This window comes from Oncorhynchus masou, chromosome 6 (genome assembly GCF_036934945.1).
Source record: "Oncorhynchus masou masou isolate Uvic2021 chromosome 6, UVic_Omas_1.1, whole genome shotgun sequence".
NCBI lineage: Eukaryota > Metazoa > Chordata > Actinopteri > Salmoniformes > Salmonidae > Oncorhynchus > Oncorhynchus masou.
The window spans coordinates 62,543,036-62,558,338 of NC_088217.1; the positions used below are offsets into that span (position 1 = coordinate 62,543,036).

General features: G+C 43.3%; 1 protein-coding gene across 1 annotated transcript; it reads right to left on the bottom strand.

Annotated features, from left to right (window-relative positions):
* Positions 1 to 3,720: 3,720 nt before the first annotated feature.
* On the bottom strand, positions 3,721 to 12,359 carry LOC135542383 (zinc finger protein OZF-like). The gene is made up of 2 exons (XM_064969309.1): positions 11,829 to 12,359; positions 3,721 to 7,000 (listed from the first exon to the last, which is right to left on the bottom strand). The coding sequence occupies exons 1-2, from the start codon at positions 12,118 to 12,120 to the stop codon at positions 5,697 to 5,699; spliced, it is 1,596 nt and encodes a 531-aa protein (XP_064825381.1). The 5' UTR covers positions 12,121 to 12,359; the 3' UTR covers positions 3,721 to 5,696.
* Positions 12,360 to 15,303: the final 2,944 nt, after the last annotated feature.

Sequence of the window (15,303 nt, forward strand, 5' to 3'; positions counted from 1 at the left end):
GCATGGCCAAAGTGCCACGGCAGCTGTTCCGCCCGAGGACCCGCGTTAGACCACACCATTACGCTTCTCGCCTGGTACGAGAAGAACACCCGCAGGAGGTAACCGGACGGGTGTATCACTGGCTGAGCAAGCTCCGCTAACAAGAAAGAAACAAAAATTGAGTCCAGCTTGAGGGGGAAATGTGGTACCCCCCTACCTCCCTCCCCGATGGGACAGATCATGCGTGCCCTGGCGACCCACTCGCACCTGCCACTCCACATAAACTGAAACACAAGCCTCACTAGAGGCCTCCTCAGACAAGCCGGCAATGGGTAGATGTATGCCAAATACAGAAGAGACGGCAACACATCCACCTTTAGGACCAGGACTTTGCCCATAAAAGACAAATACCTAGCCTTCCACATTGCTAGCTTCCTCTGTACCACTGCGAAACGCATGTTCCAGTTTAGCGTCGCTGAGCCAGAGGTCTCAAAATGGACCCCGAGAATCCTCAGGGCCCCTTCACAGAGAGATAACCCCCCGGGCACATCCGTCCTACCGCGCCATCTTCCGAAATACATAACGGAAGATTTTGCATGATTCAGAACTGCCCCCGACGCTTGGGTGAAATCCCCAATGGTGGCAAGGGACCTTGTCAGGCACGAGTCCTTACATAACAGCAAAGAAGTGTCGTCGGCGTACTGCGTCATCTTAACACACAGCCCACCGCTCCCAGGGATCAACAAGCCCGCCACCCCTGTGTCTGCCCTAATGGCAGCCCCCAGAGGCTCCATGTACAGTACGAAGAGGAGGGCCGAGAGTGGGCATCCCTGCCTGACCCCAGACGAGAGGTCAAAAACGTCACCTAAGTGACTATTTACACTAACTCGACACCCCGCTCCGACATATAATGTACGGATCCATCCTATAAACTTCTCCCCAAATCCTAATCTACCTAACACCCTGAATAGAAAAGATCTATTCACGCGATCAAAGGTTTTCGGACTGATCTAGCGCTGCTACCATTAAAGGCAGCCCTCTATCTTCAACCCAGGCGATGGAGTCCCTGATCAACTGTAGGTTCCATCTTATTGAGCGGCCCTCTACCCCGCACGTCTGATCCTCATGGACGACGTAGGGAAGGGCTGTGCGCAACCGGTCTGCTAAAACCTTTGCAAGAATCTTGTAGTCTACACACAGCATGGTCAACGGCCGCCAGTTGCTTCCCCCTTCTTATAAAGAAGTGACAGCACACCAACAGCCATTGATCCCCCCGGGACCCCCGTCTCAATGATGGCCTTCAAGACTTCGAGGACCACTGGACCAAGTATACCCCAAAACTTGAGGTAAAACTCAGCCGGCAGCCCATCCATCCCAGGCACCTTCCCTTTTCCCATCCTCCTAAGAGCGCTCTCAACCTCTTCTAGTGAGATCTGGGCCTCCATCACGTCTCTAATGTCCTCCGGCAACCGCCGGGACAAGTGTTCTAAAAACACGTTTCCCTGCTCTACATCTATCTCCCTTTCTTTAAAAAACCCTCGGAAATGATCAGTTGTCTCCCTGACCATTTCCTCTGGTTTTCTAACTATACTACCATCTTCTTTTCTAACGCCATGCATTACCTTCCTACTCTGCCTGGCCCTAACCGACTTAAAGAACATAGCGGAACAAGTCTCATTATGTTCTAGAAAGCCACTATGCGCACGCTCCAGGAAAGCTCGAGCCTTCTGCTCCTGCAGCTCCCTGAGCTGCGCCTTTAGGGCTGCGAATCTCTCCCAGTCAATCGACCCGCCGAGGTTGCCTGCCTCGTACTCGAGTTCAATTAACCTTTGGATACGATCCACCTCCCTCCTTTCCTCCCTTTTTTTCCTTCTACAATATCCTATTATAAAAGCCCTTATCCTCCCCTTAACTAAATCCCACCACTCTAACACCCCCTCGCACATGGACCGGAGGCCGTCAAGCCTCCGAAAGAAACAAAAAATGCGTCAACGAAAGCCTGCTCCTCCAGTATATCCCGATCTAACTTCCAGTACCCCCTACCGAAGAGGCATACTGGCGACCCCACCTGCAGGAACACCCCGTCGTGATCCGTGAAGAAAACAGGCAACAGCCGCCCAGACAACTGACCCAAAGACCTGGATACAAAAATGTAGTCGAGCCTCCGCGCAACCCCCTGGAGTTGCGCCATGTAGGCCCGACCATTGCCGGAGTAGTGTGCAGGCCACCATCAACCAGACCATGGCAAGCCATTAGCCCAGAGATGGCACCTGCACTGCTATCACCGCCTACCCCTAAATCTATATTAAAGTCTCCTCCTATCACCAAGTGCCTGTTTGTAACACACAGGGGCGCCAGACAGTCCACCATCTCCCTCCTGTCTGCCGCCACCTGTGGCCCATACACCCCAATTAACCTATATCTAGCTTCTCTAAACTTAACATCTATCCCCAAAACTCTACCCTGCATTATTACAAAAGTGTTCTCTATTTTAACCTCTCTATGCCCACACAAAATCCCTACTCCTGTTGAGTGCACCCTCCTATGCCCCAAAAAGATTCCCCCTTATCCCACTCACTCTTAAATCTACACACATCCCCACCATCCCTCAGGTGAACCTCCTGTAAAAAACAGAAATCAAACCCCACACCCTCTAAATAACAAAAAACCACCCTCCTTTTAACATTATTCCTTAAACCCCTAACATTTAGACTAAAAAAAGAAACAGAACTATTCATTTAAATATTAACAAATAAAACCCTCAAAAACCAAAGAAAAAACAGGAGACTCACCCGATGCTCCCCTGGTCCATCTCCACCGGCGGGGACGTCCTCTCCTCTCCTGACGCCCCCGTCCTCCATCCCAACCCATGACCCAGGGAGTGTGTTGGGTCCTCCCTCCCCACCCACCATCCCCCTCCCTGTTTGCCTCGGGGCTGCATGTAGGGGACCCCATCTCCTCAAACAGGAGTTGGGATCCCTCTAACAAACAGCCCACCGACCCCTCACTGGAGTCATCCACTAAAATGCAAGGGGCAGAGGCAAACCGGGAGGACAAATTACCCTCCCCCCCCCCCGCCACTCTCTTAGCCCCCCCTCCCCCTCCACACCCCCTCCCTCTCACTTCCTGCCAAGCTCCCCCTCTTCATCCCTTTCTTCTTTGGTGAAGGAGGTAGCGGGAGACACAACGCCCCATCCCCGCTAACTCCTCCACCAAATCCCTCATTTCGACCTCGAGGAAGCCTGGCAGGCTGTCCCCCCACTCCTTTCCATCTCCCCCCTCCCACCCCCTCCCCTCCCACCTCCTTCTCCGTCACTGTCCCCGTTCCCTCTTCCACTTCTCGTACCACTGTCCCCTTCTCTTCTCCTCCACGTTCTTCCACCTTCTTTTTAATCTCTCCTTCTTTTTCCTTCTTTCCATCTTCTCTCTTTCTTTTCACCTCTTCCTTCTTCGCTTCTTCGTCCTTCTCCGTCCTTTCCCCTGTGCCATCCGTACAATCCGCACGCGTCCTTTCTTTTCTCCCCCCATCCCCCGCTCCCCCCCCAGCTGCAGACGCGTATGACCTGTGACGAGCCGGGCAATCACGCCACAGGTGTTCTCTGGAGCCACACCCGTGGCAAGCCTTGGGCTCGTCACACTCCCTGGCCTCGTGCTCTTCCGACCCACAAAACCGACATTTCTTGTTACTGCACGAGGCCAGGGTATGACCGTAGGCCATACAACGCCTGCAGAACGGGGCTGACGTGCATAGTAGAGTGTTCCCCTGTCAGCCCCCAGGGAGAACATCGCCGGAGGATGGAGGTAGCCATCCACACTCTTCGGGGACTCCCTGAGTAACGCCTGGAAACCTCTCTTTCCGTTCCAGAAACCCAGGGAGTCCCTGAGGTACCTCGCTGAGGAGACATTGTCCATATATCTCCCCAGAAAGGCCCTCACCTCTTCATCCTTCACATGCGGATTGTACATGGTTACGGTGACCACCCTGAAGTTGTTCTTCGCCAGGCTGGTCACCGCATAATGGCACAGGGGTCCCGTTTTCTCCGCTTCCTTTGCCATCTTCATCACTTCGTCATGTTTTTCTTCTTTTTGAAACGTCACATCGAAAGCCTTCTCAATCGGGTTCCCTTGAAGGCAGAGCACTTCCTTCACCTCTATCCTGAGGCATCCCATCAAAATGGTCCTTCCAAATGTCTCTCTACCCCACGGCTCCATCTCCTTTTCTGACCAGGCAAATCGTAAGGTATTTGCCATACCAATCCCCGGAAACGATCTGTATTGATTCATTTCAAAAAAGAAGCTTTAACCTGAAATGAAAAACATCTTTAATAGGAAAAGGTGGCGCAACTGAAGTTGTTGACTCTCCACATCTATCAAGACCACTGTAGCACTGGTCCAGACACTCTTAAATAAAACCTGGACCAGCTCAGGTGAAACACCTTACAACTAACGAGATGGACAAGCCAGCACAGGTGTAACACATACTGACTAACAAGGTGACACCAATCAGTGCGTCCTACGTGCTAAGGAGCTATACCTGCTGACAAGCTTTTCGTTCTAAAGTCCAACCTCAAAACATAAATGGAAAAACCAAAGCCTGTAACACCTTCCCCCGTAAGACAACACATATAACCTATATTTTTGTTGGACACGTTTGCTTACCACCAACAGATAACAAATTCCATTTCACATTATAATCTACTACAATGCTTCACCTTCACCAATATAAACATGGTGTCTACTGGCTGTCAACAATTAAAAACAAGAAAAAACACGTACTTCTAAATGATAATATACAATCATAGATTTTTTTTCTCCTTTTTCTTCCTATAGAATCAAAGAACTCACTAGCTTCTAGAACTCTCATCCCCTTGGAACGAGCTCAAACAAAACTCAAATCAAATTGTATTCGTCATGTCTGATTTCAAGAGCAAACTCCTGCAATATCTCGATAGGCATGTTGTTGGATCGGGGCCCAGTCCCCAATGTCATGCTCTAGTACATTTGGGTTGGAACATCTGAGAATGATCCCTGCTATTCTAAAAGCAGGATAACTATTCCAATATAATTGTACACAAAAAAATAGTAATTTTGTTGCATGAATAATTATGATTACTAAATGTTACATGAATTGTAAATATGAAATATCAAAAGCAAATGGACACCCCTTTGTAAACATGAACTGATAAAAAAATGTATATTTTGTCAGGCTGGATGTTTGAAATATGAGGTGATTTGCATCACTCTTCTTCAGTTGTGGAATAAAGACAATTGGCACTTGGATGTAAAGAAATGCTGGAGTGATGTAAGATTGTTAATAAAATTGATTATAGACCAATTGATTATATTGCGTCCATGTATATAGGCTGCACGTACGTTGAACTTAAGTTGTTTTCAAGTCATTGAAAAAAAGACCCGAAGACATCTTATCAACTTTCACTTTCAGTTTTCAACGTCTTTTGAATTACATTTTGCTAAATGGGAATAGCGCAAGTTAGACAATTTTTGTTAAATCTCATAAATAGTACTCTTTCAATTCAGAGCAAACGTTTAAGGTTCTACATTCTGACATCCCTTAAAATACTGCTCCTACAATGTTAAAACATTCTACATTGTGACATCATTAGAATACTGCTCCTACAATGTTAAAACATTCTATATTGTGACATGACTAAAATACTTCTACAATATTGAAAACATTCTACATTATTTCATTGATATCATGAAACAACATGTATTTTCTGATGTTTGATCAGAGATCTTTTATCAGAGTATATCTTCCCACATTGATTACAGCTATGTGGTTTCTCTCCTGTGTGTGTTCTCCGGTGAGATACCAGGCTGCTTCGCTGAGTAAAACTTCTCCCACATTGATCACAGCAATACGGTTTCTCTCCTGTGTGTATTCTCTGGTGTACAGTCAGAAGGCCAGATGAAGCAAAACTCTTCCCACATTGATTACAGCTATAAGGTTTCTCCCCTGTGTGTGTTCTCTGATGCGATATCAGGCTGGTTGAATGAGTAAAACTCTTCCCACATTGAGTACAGCTATAAGATTTCTCTCCTGTGTGTGTTCTCCGGTGTTTTGTCAGACAGCCAGATGTACCAAAACTCTTCCCACATTGATCACAGCTATAAGGTTTCTCTCCTGTATGTGTTCTCTGGTGTGATGTCAAGCTGGTTGACTGAGAAAAACTCTTTCCACATTGACCACAGGTATAAGGTTCCTCTCCTGTGTGTGTTCTCCGGTGTGTTGCCAGACGGCCAGATGAACCAAAACTCTTCCCACATTGGTCACAGCTATAAGCTTTATCTCCTGTGTGTGTTCTCTGGTGTGATGTCAGGCTGGTAGACTGAGTAAAACTCTTTCCACATTGATCACAGCTATAAGGCTTCTCTCCTGTGTGTGTTCTCTGGTGTTTTGTCAGACAGCCAGATGTACCGAAACCCTTACCACATTGATCACAGCTATATGGCTTCTCTCCTGTATGTGTTCTCTGGTGTATAGTTAGATAGCTAGATGTAGTAAAACTCTTCCCACATTGATCACAGCTATAAGGTTTATCTCCTGTGTGTGTTCGCTGGTGTACTATCAGGCTGTTTAGCAGAGTAAATCTCTTCCCACATTGATCACAGATATAAGATTTCTCTCCTGTGTGTGTTCTCTGGTGTTTTGTCAGACCACGAGATGTGCCGAAACCCTTTCCACATTGATCGCAGCTATATAGTTTCTCTCCTGTGTGTATTCGCTGATGAATAGTGAGACAGCTTGACCCAGTAAAACTCTTCACACATTGATCAAAGCCATAAGGTTTCTCTCCAGTGGGAATTATTTTATGTATTTTAAGGTCTGATGAAGAGTTGAATCTTTTCCCACAATCAGAGCAGCAGTGAGAATTCTTCCCTGTGGGTCTCTGTTGTTGTATTTTGAGGTGTTCTGATCTGGAGAGACTCTTCTCTGCCGCATCAGCATCATAATGTTGTTGAGGCTCCACAGAGGATCCACGATAGTCCCGTCTCTCTCCTGTGTGAATGACAAAGTCAGACAGATGGTTAACCTGTTGAGTGTATGGGGCAGTATTTTGATTTTTGGATGAAAAACGTACCCAAATTAAACTGCATATAATTGTCAGATTATGATAGAAAACACTCTAAAGTTTCCAAAACTGTGAAAATATTGTCTGTGAGTATAACAGAACTGATATTGCAGGCAAAAACATGAGGAAAATTCAACCAGGAAGTGGATTCTATTTTGAAAGCTCCATGTTCCATTGAATGCCTTCCCTCCATTTAAAGGGATATCAACCAGATTCATTTTGCTATGGTTTCCCCATGTTGTGAACAGTCTTTAGACATAGTTTCAGGCTTTTATTTTGAAAAATGAGCGAGAAAGATCACATCGCGTCAGTGTATAGCTGGGTGTCCCCAGAGTTTTGGCTGCTTGGAGCAGCCATTTTCTCTCTCTCTCCCCTATTGAAGAAGCTACAGTCCCGGTTGAAATATTATCGATTATATATTGTAAAAACAACTTATTGATTATAAAAAACGTTTGACATGTTTCTGTGAACATTATGGATACTATTTGGAATTTTCATCTGCGATGTCGTGACCGCTCGAGCCTGTGGATTTCTGAACATAACGCGCCAACCAAATGGAGGAATTTTGGATATAAAAATAATCTTCATGGAACAAAAGGAACATTTATTGTGTAACTGGGAGTCTCGTGAGTGCAAACATCCGAAGATCTTCAAAGGTAAGCAATTTAATATATTGCTTTTCTGACTTTCGTGACCAATCTACTTGGCTGCTAACTGTTTGTAATATTATGTCTACTGAGAGAGATGTCCTTAAATAAACGCTTGGTGTGCTTTCGTCGAAAAGCTTTATTGAAATATGACACGCCAGGTGGATTAACCACCACCTAAGCTGTGTTTGGCTATATCGCACTTGTGATTTCATGAAAATGAAACATTTCTAGTAATTTAATTTTAATTTAGCGCTCTACAATTTAGCGGATGTTGACGAAAATTATCCCGCAAAAGGGATGAGTGCATCAAGAAGTTTTAAAAGCCCACAACAGTAGAAATCCACTGTTTATTTGAGGTAAAAGATGATGCCCAGAGCATATCCATGAGTTCTACAACAATTGACCTCTGTTAAATTATTTGACAATGAAGACAGTCAAGTCAGCAACAAGTCATATTTTATCTTGTGGTAACTAGAAATAAGTTATTCAAGTTGTTGAAACTCTAAGCAGTGTGCCAGACAACTATTGGTCTCCAATGTAGGCCACTTTCTGTGTTTGCTAAAATTGCAGCATGAGGGCAAAGCACAAACACCTCCCTGCAAATGAGGAAACCGATAGTTATGGATGTAGTATATCTGCCTGGAGCAAAAATGGTGAGCAAAGATTTTAGTTTTTCACAATGTATTATGAATATTACAGAGTGTTACGGATACAGGTATCCTGTGTGTGTATGTATCCTGTGTTTGCTCTCCTTCTCCCCTCACAGGTGAAAATCATCACTCCCCAATCAGTCACCAATCAATCATCAATCAGAAGACACACCTCCTCCTGTTTTCCTACCCTATCACAGTTCCTCTCCCTTGGCACAAAAACCCTGTCAGTTGTTTGCTCTCGAGCTCAATCTCTCTGTAAATGTCATGTCAGTAGGCCTCTGTGTTTCACTCTCTCGTTGTGTATTAACCTCTCTTTTGTTTGAGCACCTCCATAGCACTTTGTCATCACCTGTGAGTATTGTTTTGGTTATGGTGTTTGTTTGCTGGTGGGAAAAGGGGAAACCAAGACAAGTCGCCCATGGGCATACACTACCCGTAGGTAGACTTTGTTAAATACACTAGTTAGAACTGGGCGGACCACCCACTGTATTTTTGGTTAGTTAGTTAGCTGTTGTTAAAGTAGGCTAGTCTAGCTTAGGTTTTTTTTGTAATACTTATTGTTTCTTTCCTTGGGTCCAGCTCAGCCCCTTTTCCTGCTCCCCCCATTACCCTGTGTTTTCAAATAAACCTTGAGTTTGACGGTAGATTTCAGTTGTCCTGGTTATTTCGTTCACACTTTTGCTTTGTCACTATTATAATTTGCATGAGTTATGTTACGGGTCTCATTACCATCCCCCCTAGACTGTCGGGCCAAAAGGGATTCGTAACACAGAGCAAGATCAGGAGTGCTACTCAAGGAAACTCACATTAAGCTCTGTCTATTCACTAATTCACCACCGCGGTGGAAAACTCAGTGGAAATCTCACAGGCTGACAGCAAAAATATCCTCCATTTCCAGGTTGAATATGAGTACATTTCACACTACTTTTGGATTATAATTGTAAGGTTCACTTGAATGTCTATGGCTAATATGTTTGTGTTTTTGTCGCAAATCAACTGCTATATACTTAAAAAAAAACAGTAAAATGCTCTTTGGCTAGCTTTAACGTCACCCAACAATAACAGACCTACTGAAGGACCCATAACTTCACCTAACAATAACATAGACCTAGGATTATAAATCATTTAATATTTCAGGTGAAACATGGAAACTAAAATGTCTCATGACATTTCATAACCAGATAATTTTGAATAATCCCACTAGGCTACTCTGTAATGGGTTGTCATTCTAAATGTCCTGAACAAAGGAAAATAGCTCTGTGTGATGTACAATAGCCTATCCATCAAGGAACAGTTCTCTACACATTATAAGCAAATTATCTCCATTTCCAAACAGACTAACGAGACCCTACTGTAAATCAAGCAGATAATTACATTATAAACAATGTGTTAGGCATGTTGGATCCAATGTGGAGCACGGCATAACTGTCTTTACCAGAGTAATGAATGAAGAAGCATTTTGGTTGTTGTGGCATGTCGTGATGTTTGTCATGTGACTGGCATTCAGAAAATGATTTCCTGGATCAGCTGATGATAGTTAAACATGTGACTAACAAAACAGCTACACTAAGAATGTGTAATTTTTTTAAAGCATTAATGACAGTATCCATTTGGGTGTTGTCAATAAAGTTAAGGTGACTCTCGGTTACAACCATTGGATTTAGCAAACTCAAATGATTTAGGATTTCTGTGTCCATGAAAACTGTTTTCCCAGCGTAACATAAGGAGACACTAAATGTTACGTAGTTAGAGAGCATTTTCAGAGATCTGAATACAAAAAACTGTCTGACAGCAAGATCCAGTATTTAAGTTGAAGTTCATCATATGACAAACATAACATTATGACTATAACTATTGTTCCCCGAAGGAGGGGAAACTAGGTACAACATTATTAAATCCACGCCTCCCTGGAAGCCCTACCTTCCACAGGTGATGAGCGTGAGACTGATATATTCCTTAAATGTAATATCGCTCTTCACCGACCCAGGAAGTGGCGGGGCGAAACAGGTGTCGTAACTTGTTCATAACTGGCACACAGATCGGTAGTAATGGTCAGATAAATTGGCTCTCTCTAAATGGAAATGGAAAAAGTTTGCCGATTTTACCGGAAACTTCATGAGCATAACGTCAGAATTTAGGAAGGCCAGCAGCAGTTCGGTTGGTTATATTGATCTCTGGCTTCCTCAAGTCATTTGTGTAAATTATTTAATCACACGCTTGAAGCTTCAGTTCAAGTTCTATATGGTTCTATGTGGAAAAATGTCATAACATAAGTTCCGCACACACGGTTGATTTGATTCAACACACACGGTTGATTTGATTCAACACACACGGTTGATTTGATTCAACACACACGGTTGATTTGATTCAATACACACGGTTGATTTGATTCAACACAGGGGGTGTGTCTATATGGACAAATGCACAACATTCAACCAATCAATTGGTAGAAAGAGAGCAGTATGTTTTTGTTATCTGGAACATACAGTGCATTCAGACCCCTTCCTTTTGACACATTTTGTTAAGTTACATTCTACTCTGAAATTGATGATTACATTTTACATATACATACATTTAATGATGAATCTACAGACAATTTCTCATAATGACATCACAATACCCAATAAAAGTGAGAGAAAAAAAAGTTTAGAAATGCTTGCATACCAGTGGTTGTATCTCTGTAGGACATGCCAGTAGGTTACAGTAGGTTGTATCTCTAGGTCTTGCCAGTAGGCTACAGTAGGTTGTATCCAAGTGGAAACAATTATCAACTCAATGTGGAAAATGTTGAATTTGGTCAACAACAAAATGAATGGCATATTTGCTACGTGAGGTTTACTTGAACCAACAGAAGTTTCGTAATGCTTAAGTTATGTGGACACGTGATATACCGACAACTTTGATAAAAACATAATAGAAGTTGTCTCCAGATCGCTATGCATATTCATGCCATGAGGCGAGTAGCTTAGCATCTCTCCATTGAATACAGGCGGTTGACAACAAACCTCATAGAATATAAACAATAGATTACAATAATAAGATGTATCCACCAATCCAAAGAAATGATAGGCATGAGAAAGACAACCCGCAGTGTCGCTTTGTGGACAACGACTCCCCTTGTTAGGGCAGGGAGACATCTTGTCAGTATATCCATAATCTTTGGTGTAGCCAACCCAACTCTCACATGGCACTATTGGGGGGCACGGTGTGTAGTAAAACATCACTACATGAAAATCACTATATGCCGTGCCCCCCAGTCTGCGGTCAGCAGATAGACCCTTCTCAAATATATATGTTAAGTCACTTTGTGGAAACGGAATGGAGAAAACAAGGGGTAGCTTGTTGTCTGATTCTAGACATATTAGTCATCATCCTGGGCCCTCCGTTGAAGAGGTATTGACGAGCCAACTCCGAATATCCAAAGTTAAAAACACATTTAAGGCGGTACTTACTGGTGTTATTCAGATCGATCTCCACCTCTTCATCTTTCAATGTGACAGTAATCTCCCCTTCCTTCTTCACTCCAAAAAATGCATCCTCCTCTTTCACTCTGAACGAGTCTTCCTCTTCTTTCACTGAAACGTCTTTCTCTTCTTCTCTCACTGTAACAGCCTCACCCTCTACTTGTTTTACTGTAACATCCTCCTTTTCCTCTTTCACAACAATTATCTGCCACAGACCCTCTTTCTCCGTCCAGCAGACCTCCTCTTCTTTAACAGGAGGAGAGTAGTTTAGGGAGCTCATGTTCGGGGATGTTAGCTAGCTAGCTATCATTAGCGACTAGGCTAGTGTTAACTTAACCAGCCAGCTACTATAGCTGACTAATACAAAATAACGTAATATTAAATTAAATAGGTTAACAAGTAAATACGACAGAAGTGTGTCTAAAACACAGTAGTTAATATACACCGAAAGCGTCTAAATAGCTTGAATCTTTCGGCTATGTTGAATAGCAAGCTTCCGAGGTGGTTGACGAGCAATCTTTGAAGAACCGTCCACTAGATAATACGTCACGCTGGCAGCGTCGCCCGAAAGACGCACACGTCGTCTGCTGACTGGAGGGGAAACGTAGTTGAGGATCATATTTTATTTTCAGACAAAGATTATTTTAAATGGATTTAATTAAATAATACTATTATATTGAGACATACAGAGACATGAATGTGTTGATTGATTAGTGCGAATAAAAAAATGTTTACTACAGAACATTTAAGGAGGTTTCATTTAGGTCACCATAAAAATCTAAATAGGTAGCAAGCTGCTGTAGGTCCATACTGTTCCTACATGGTGTAACAATACATCATGTAGATGTACACTACCGTTCAAAAGTTTGGGGTCACTTAGAAGTATCCTTGCTTTTGAAAGAAAATCAAAAATTTTGTCCATTAAAATATCGAATTGATCAGAAATACAGTCTAGACATTGTTAATGTTATAAATGACTATTGTAGCTGGAGATTTATGGAATATCTACATAGGCGTACAGAGGCCCATTATCAGCAACCATCAATCCTGTGTTCCAATGGTACATTGTGTTAGCTAATCCAAGTTTATAATTTTAAAGGGCTAATTAAACATTAGAAAACCCTTTTGCAATTATGTTAGCACAGCTGAAAGCTGTTGTGCTGATTTAACAAAGCTTTTGTAAACAGTGTTGTTGCATAACAATCAGGCAGTAGAACAACAATAATCATCACCCTCTTCACCAATCTTCCCTCCCCTTAACATTGGGTTCGATTCAGACACTGTCAGTGTACCAGATTGACATTGGGTTTGATTCAGTATGTATCCAGTATCCAGTATGTCCAGAAATGAATTCCAAGGTCATTAACTTATAACCACAGAACCATCACAGACCTTTCATGCATGACTAAAAACACCTAAGTATTAGATTTACTGCCATGGTCTAGTATGTCACTGCATCAGACACCATTCACAATGCTGACTGAGGTACGAGTAAAACATTAAATATTATTTCCTAACCATTCACAATGCTGGCTGAGGTACGAGTAAAACATGACATATTATTTCCTAACCATTCACAATGCTGGCTGAGGTACGAGTAAAACATGACATATTGTTTCCTAATTGTCAAAAAATCCCCACTCCTTTATCAACTGGTCTCTCACTGTTTAACCAGAATAACAGGAGTTGTGTCCTTCAAACTGTTACACTTTTAGTCCATAATCATATTCAGCTACTTAGATGTCATGTTATGTTCTCTATAATGAAACATCACCAAGTGAAATAAAGTTGATAACATACTATTAATAGACATTAAATAAAATTGGTTGTCCAGAAATCATGAATTATCAAGTTGCTCTCATGAAATTAACTAAATATTTCACAATCATTACCACTGTTGATGTTTACAAGGATCAAATTTCTCAGTTGCATTTTTTTTAACCTTTATTTTATTAGGCAAGTCAATTTAGAACAAATTCTTATTTTCAGGGACGGCCTAGGAACAGTGGGTTAACTGCCTGTTCAGGGGTCAGAACAACAGATTTGTACCTTGTCAGCTCGGGGCTTTGAACTTGCAACCTTTCGGTTACTAGTCCAACGCTCTAACCACGAGGCTACCCTGCCGCATTGACCTGCACACATCATATACACCCCTCTCCCTTATGCACATGTGACTGAAATGTCTGTCTGTGTAAAGGATGTAGAGGGATAATTCCAGTGCACCGGTTATTGCTTCACGGAAACATGGCTCTCTCGAGAGACGCTAATGGAATCGGTGCAGCCAGCTGGTTTCATCAAGGATCGCGCCGACAGAAACAGACATCTTTCTGGTAAAAAGTGGGGCGGGGGCATTTTTCTTATGATTAACGAGACGTGGTGTGATCACAACAACATACAGGAACTCAAGACCTTCTGTTCACCTGACTTCCTCACAATCAAATGTCGACCGCATTATCTACCAAGGGAATTCTCTTCGATTATAATCACAGCCGTATTCCCCCCCCCCAAGCAGACACATCGATGGCCCTGAACGAACTTGATTTGACTCGTTGCAAACTGTAAACCACATATCCTGAGGCTGCATTCATTGTAGCTGGGGATTTTAACAAGGCTAATATGAAAACAAGACTCCCTAAATTGTATCAGCATATCGATTGCACAACCAGGCCTGGAAAAACCTTGGATCATTGCTATTCTAACTTCCGCGATGCAAAAAGTGCCCTTTCGGAAAAGCTAACCACAACTCCATTTTGTTGCTTCCAGCCTACAGACAGAAACTAAAACAAGAAGCTCCCGCGCTCAGGTCTGTTCAACGCTGGTCTGACCAATCTGATTCCACGCTTCAAGACCGCTTTGATCACGTGGACTGGGATATGTTCCGCATTGCTTCCAACAACCACATTGACGAATACGCTGATTCGGTGAGCGAGTTCATTAGAAAGTGCATTGACGATGTAGTTCCCAAAGCAACGATTAAACATTCCCAAACCAGAAACCGAGGATTGATGGCAGCATTTCACGCGCGAACCACTGCTTTTAACCAGGGCAAGGTGACCGGAAACATGACCGAATACAAACAGTGTAGCTATTCCCTCCGCAAGGCAATCAAACAAGCTAAGCATCAGTATAGAGACAAAGTAGAGTCACAATTCAACGGCTCAGACACGAGGTATGTGGCAGGGTCTACAGTCAATCATGGATTACAAAAAGAAAACCAGCCTCGTCACGAATCAGGATGTCTTGCTCCCAGGGAGACTAAATAACTTTTTTGCCCGCTTTGTGGACAATACAGTGCCACTGACACGGCCCGCAACCAAAACCTGCGGACTCTCCTTCACTGCAGCCGAAGTGAGTAAAACATTTAAACGTGTTAACCCTCGCAGGGCTGCAGGCCCAGACGACATCCCCAGCCGTGCCCTCAGAGCATGCGCAGACCAGCTGGCTGGTGTGTTTACAGGCATAT

Bases quoted from the DNA above. Each gene is read 5' to 3' on its own strand.
- LOC135542383 (XM_064969309.1), bottom strand. From the start codon at position 12,120: ATGAGCTCCCTAAACTACTCTCCTCCTGTTAAAGAAGAGGAGGTCTGC. The intron at 7,001-11,828 runs GTAAGTACCGCC...TCATTCACACAG, and splicing joins GATCGATCTGAATAACACCA to GAGAGAGACGGGACTATCGT.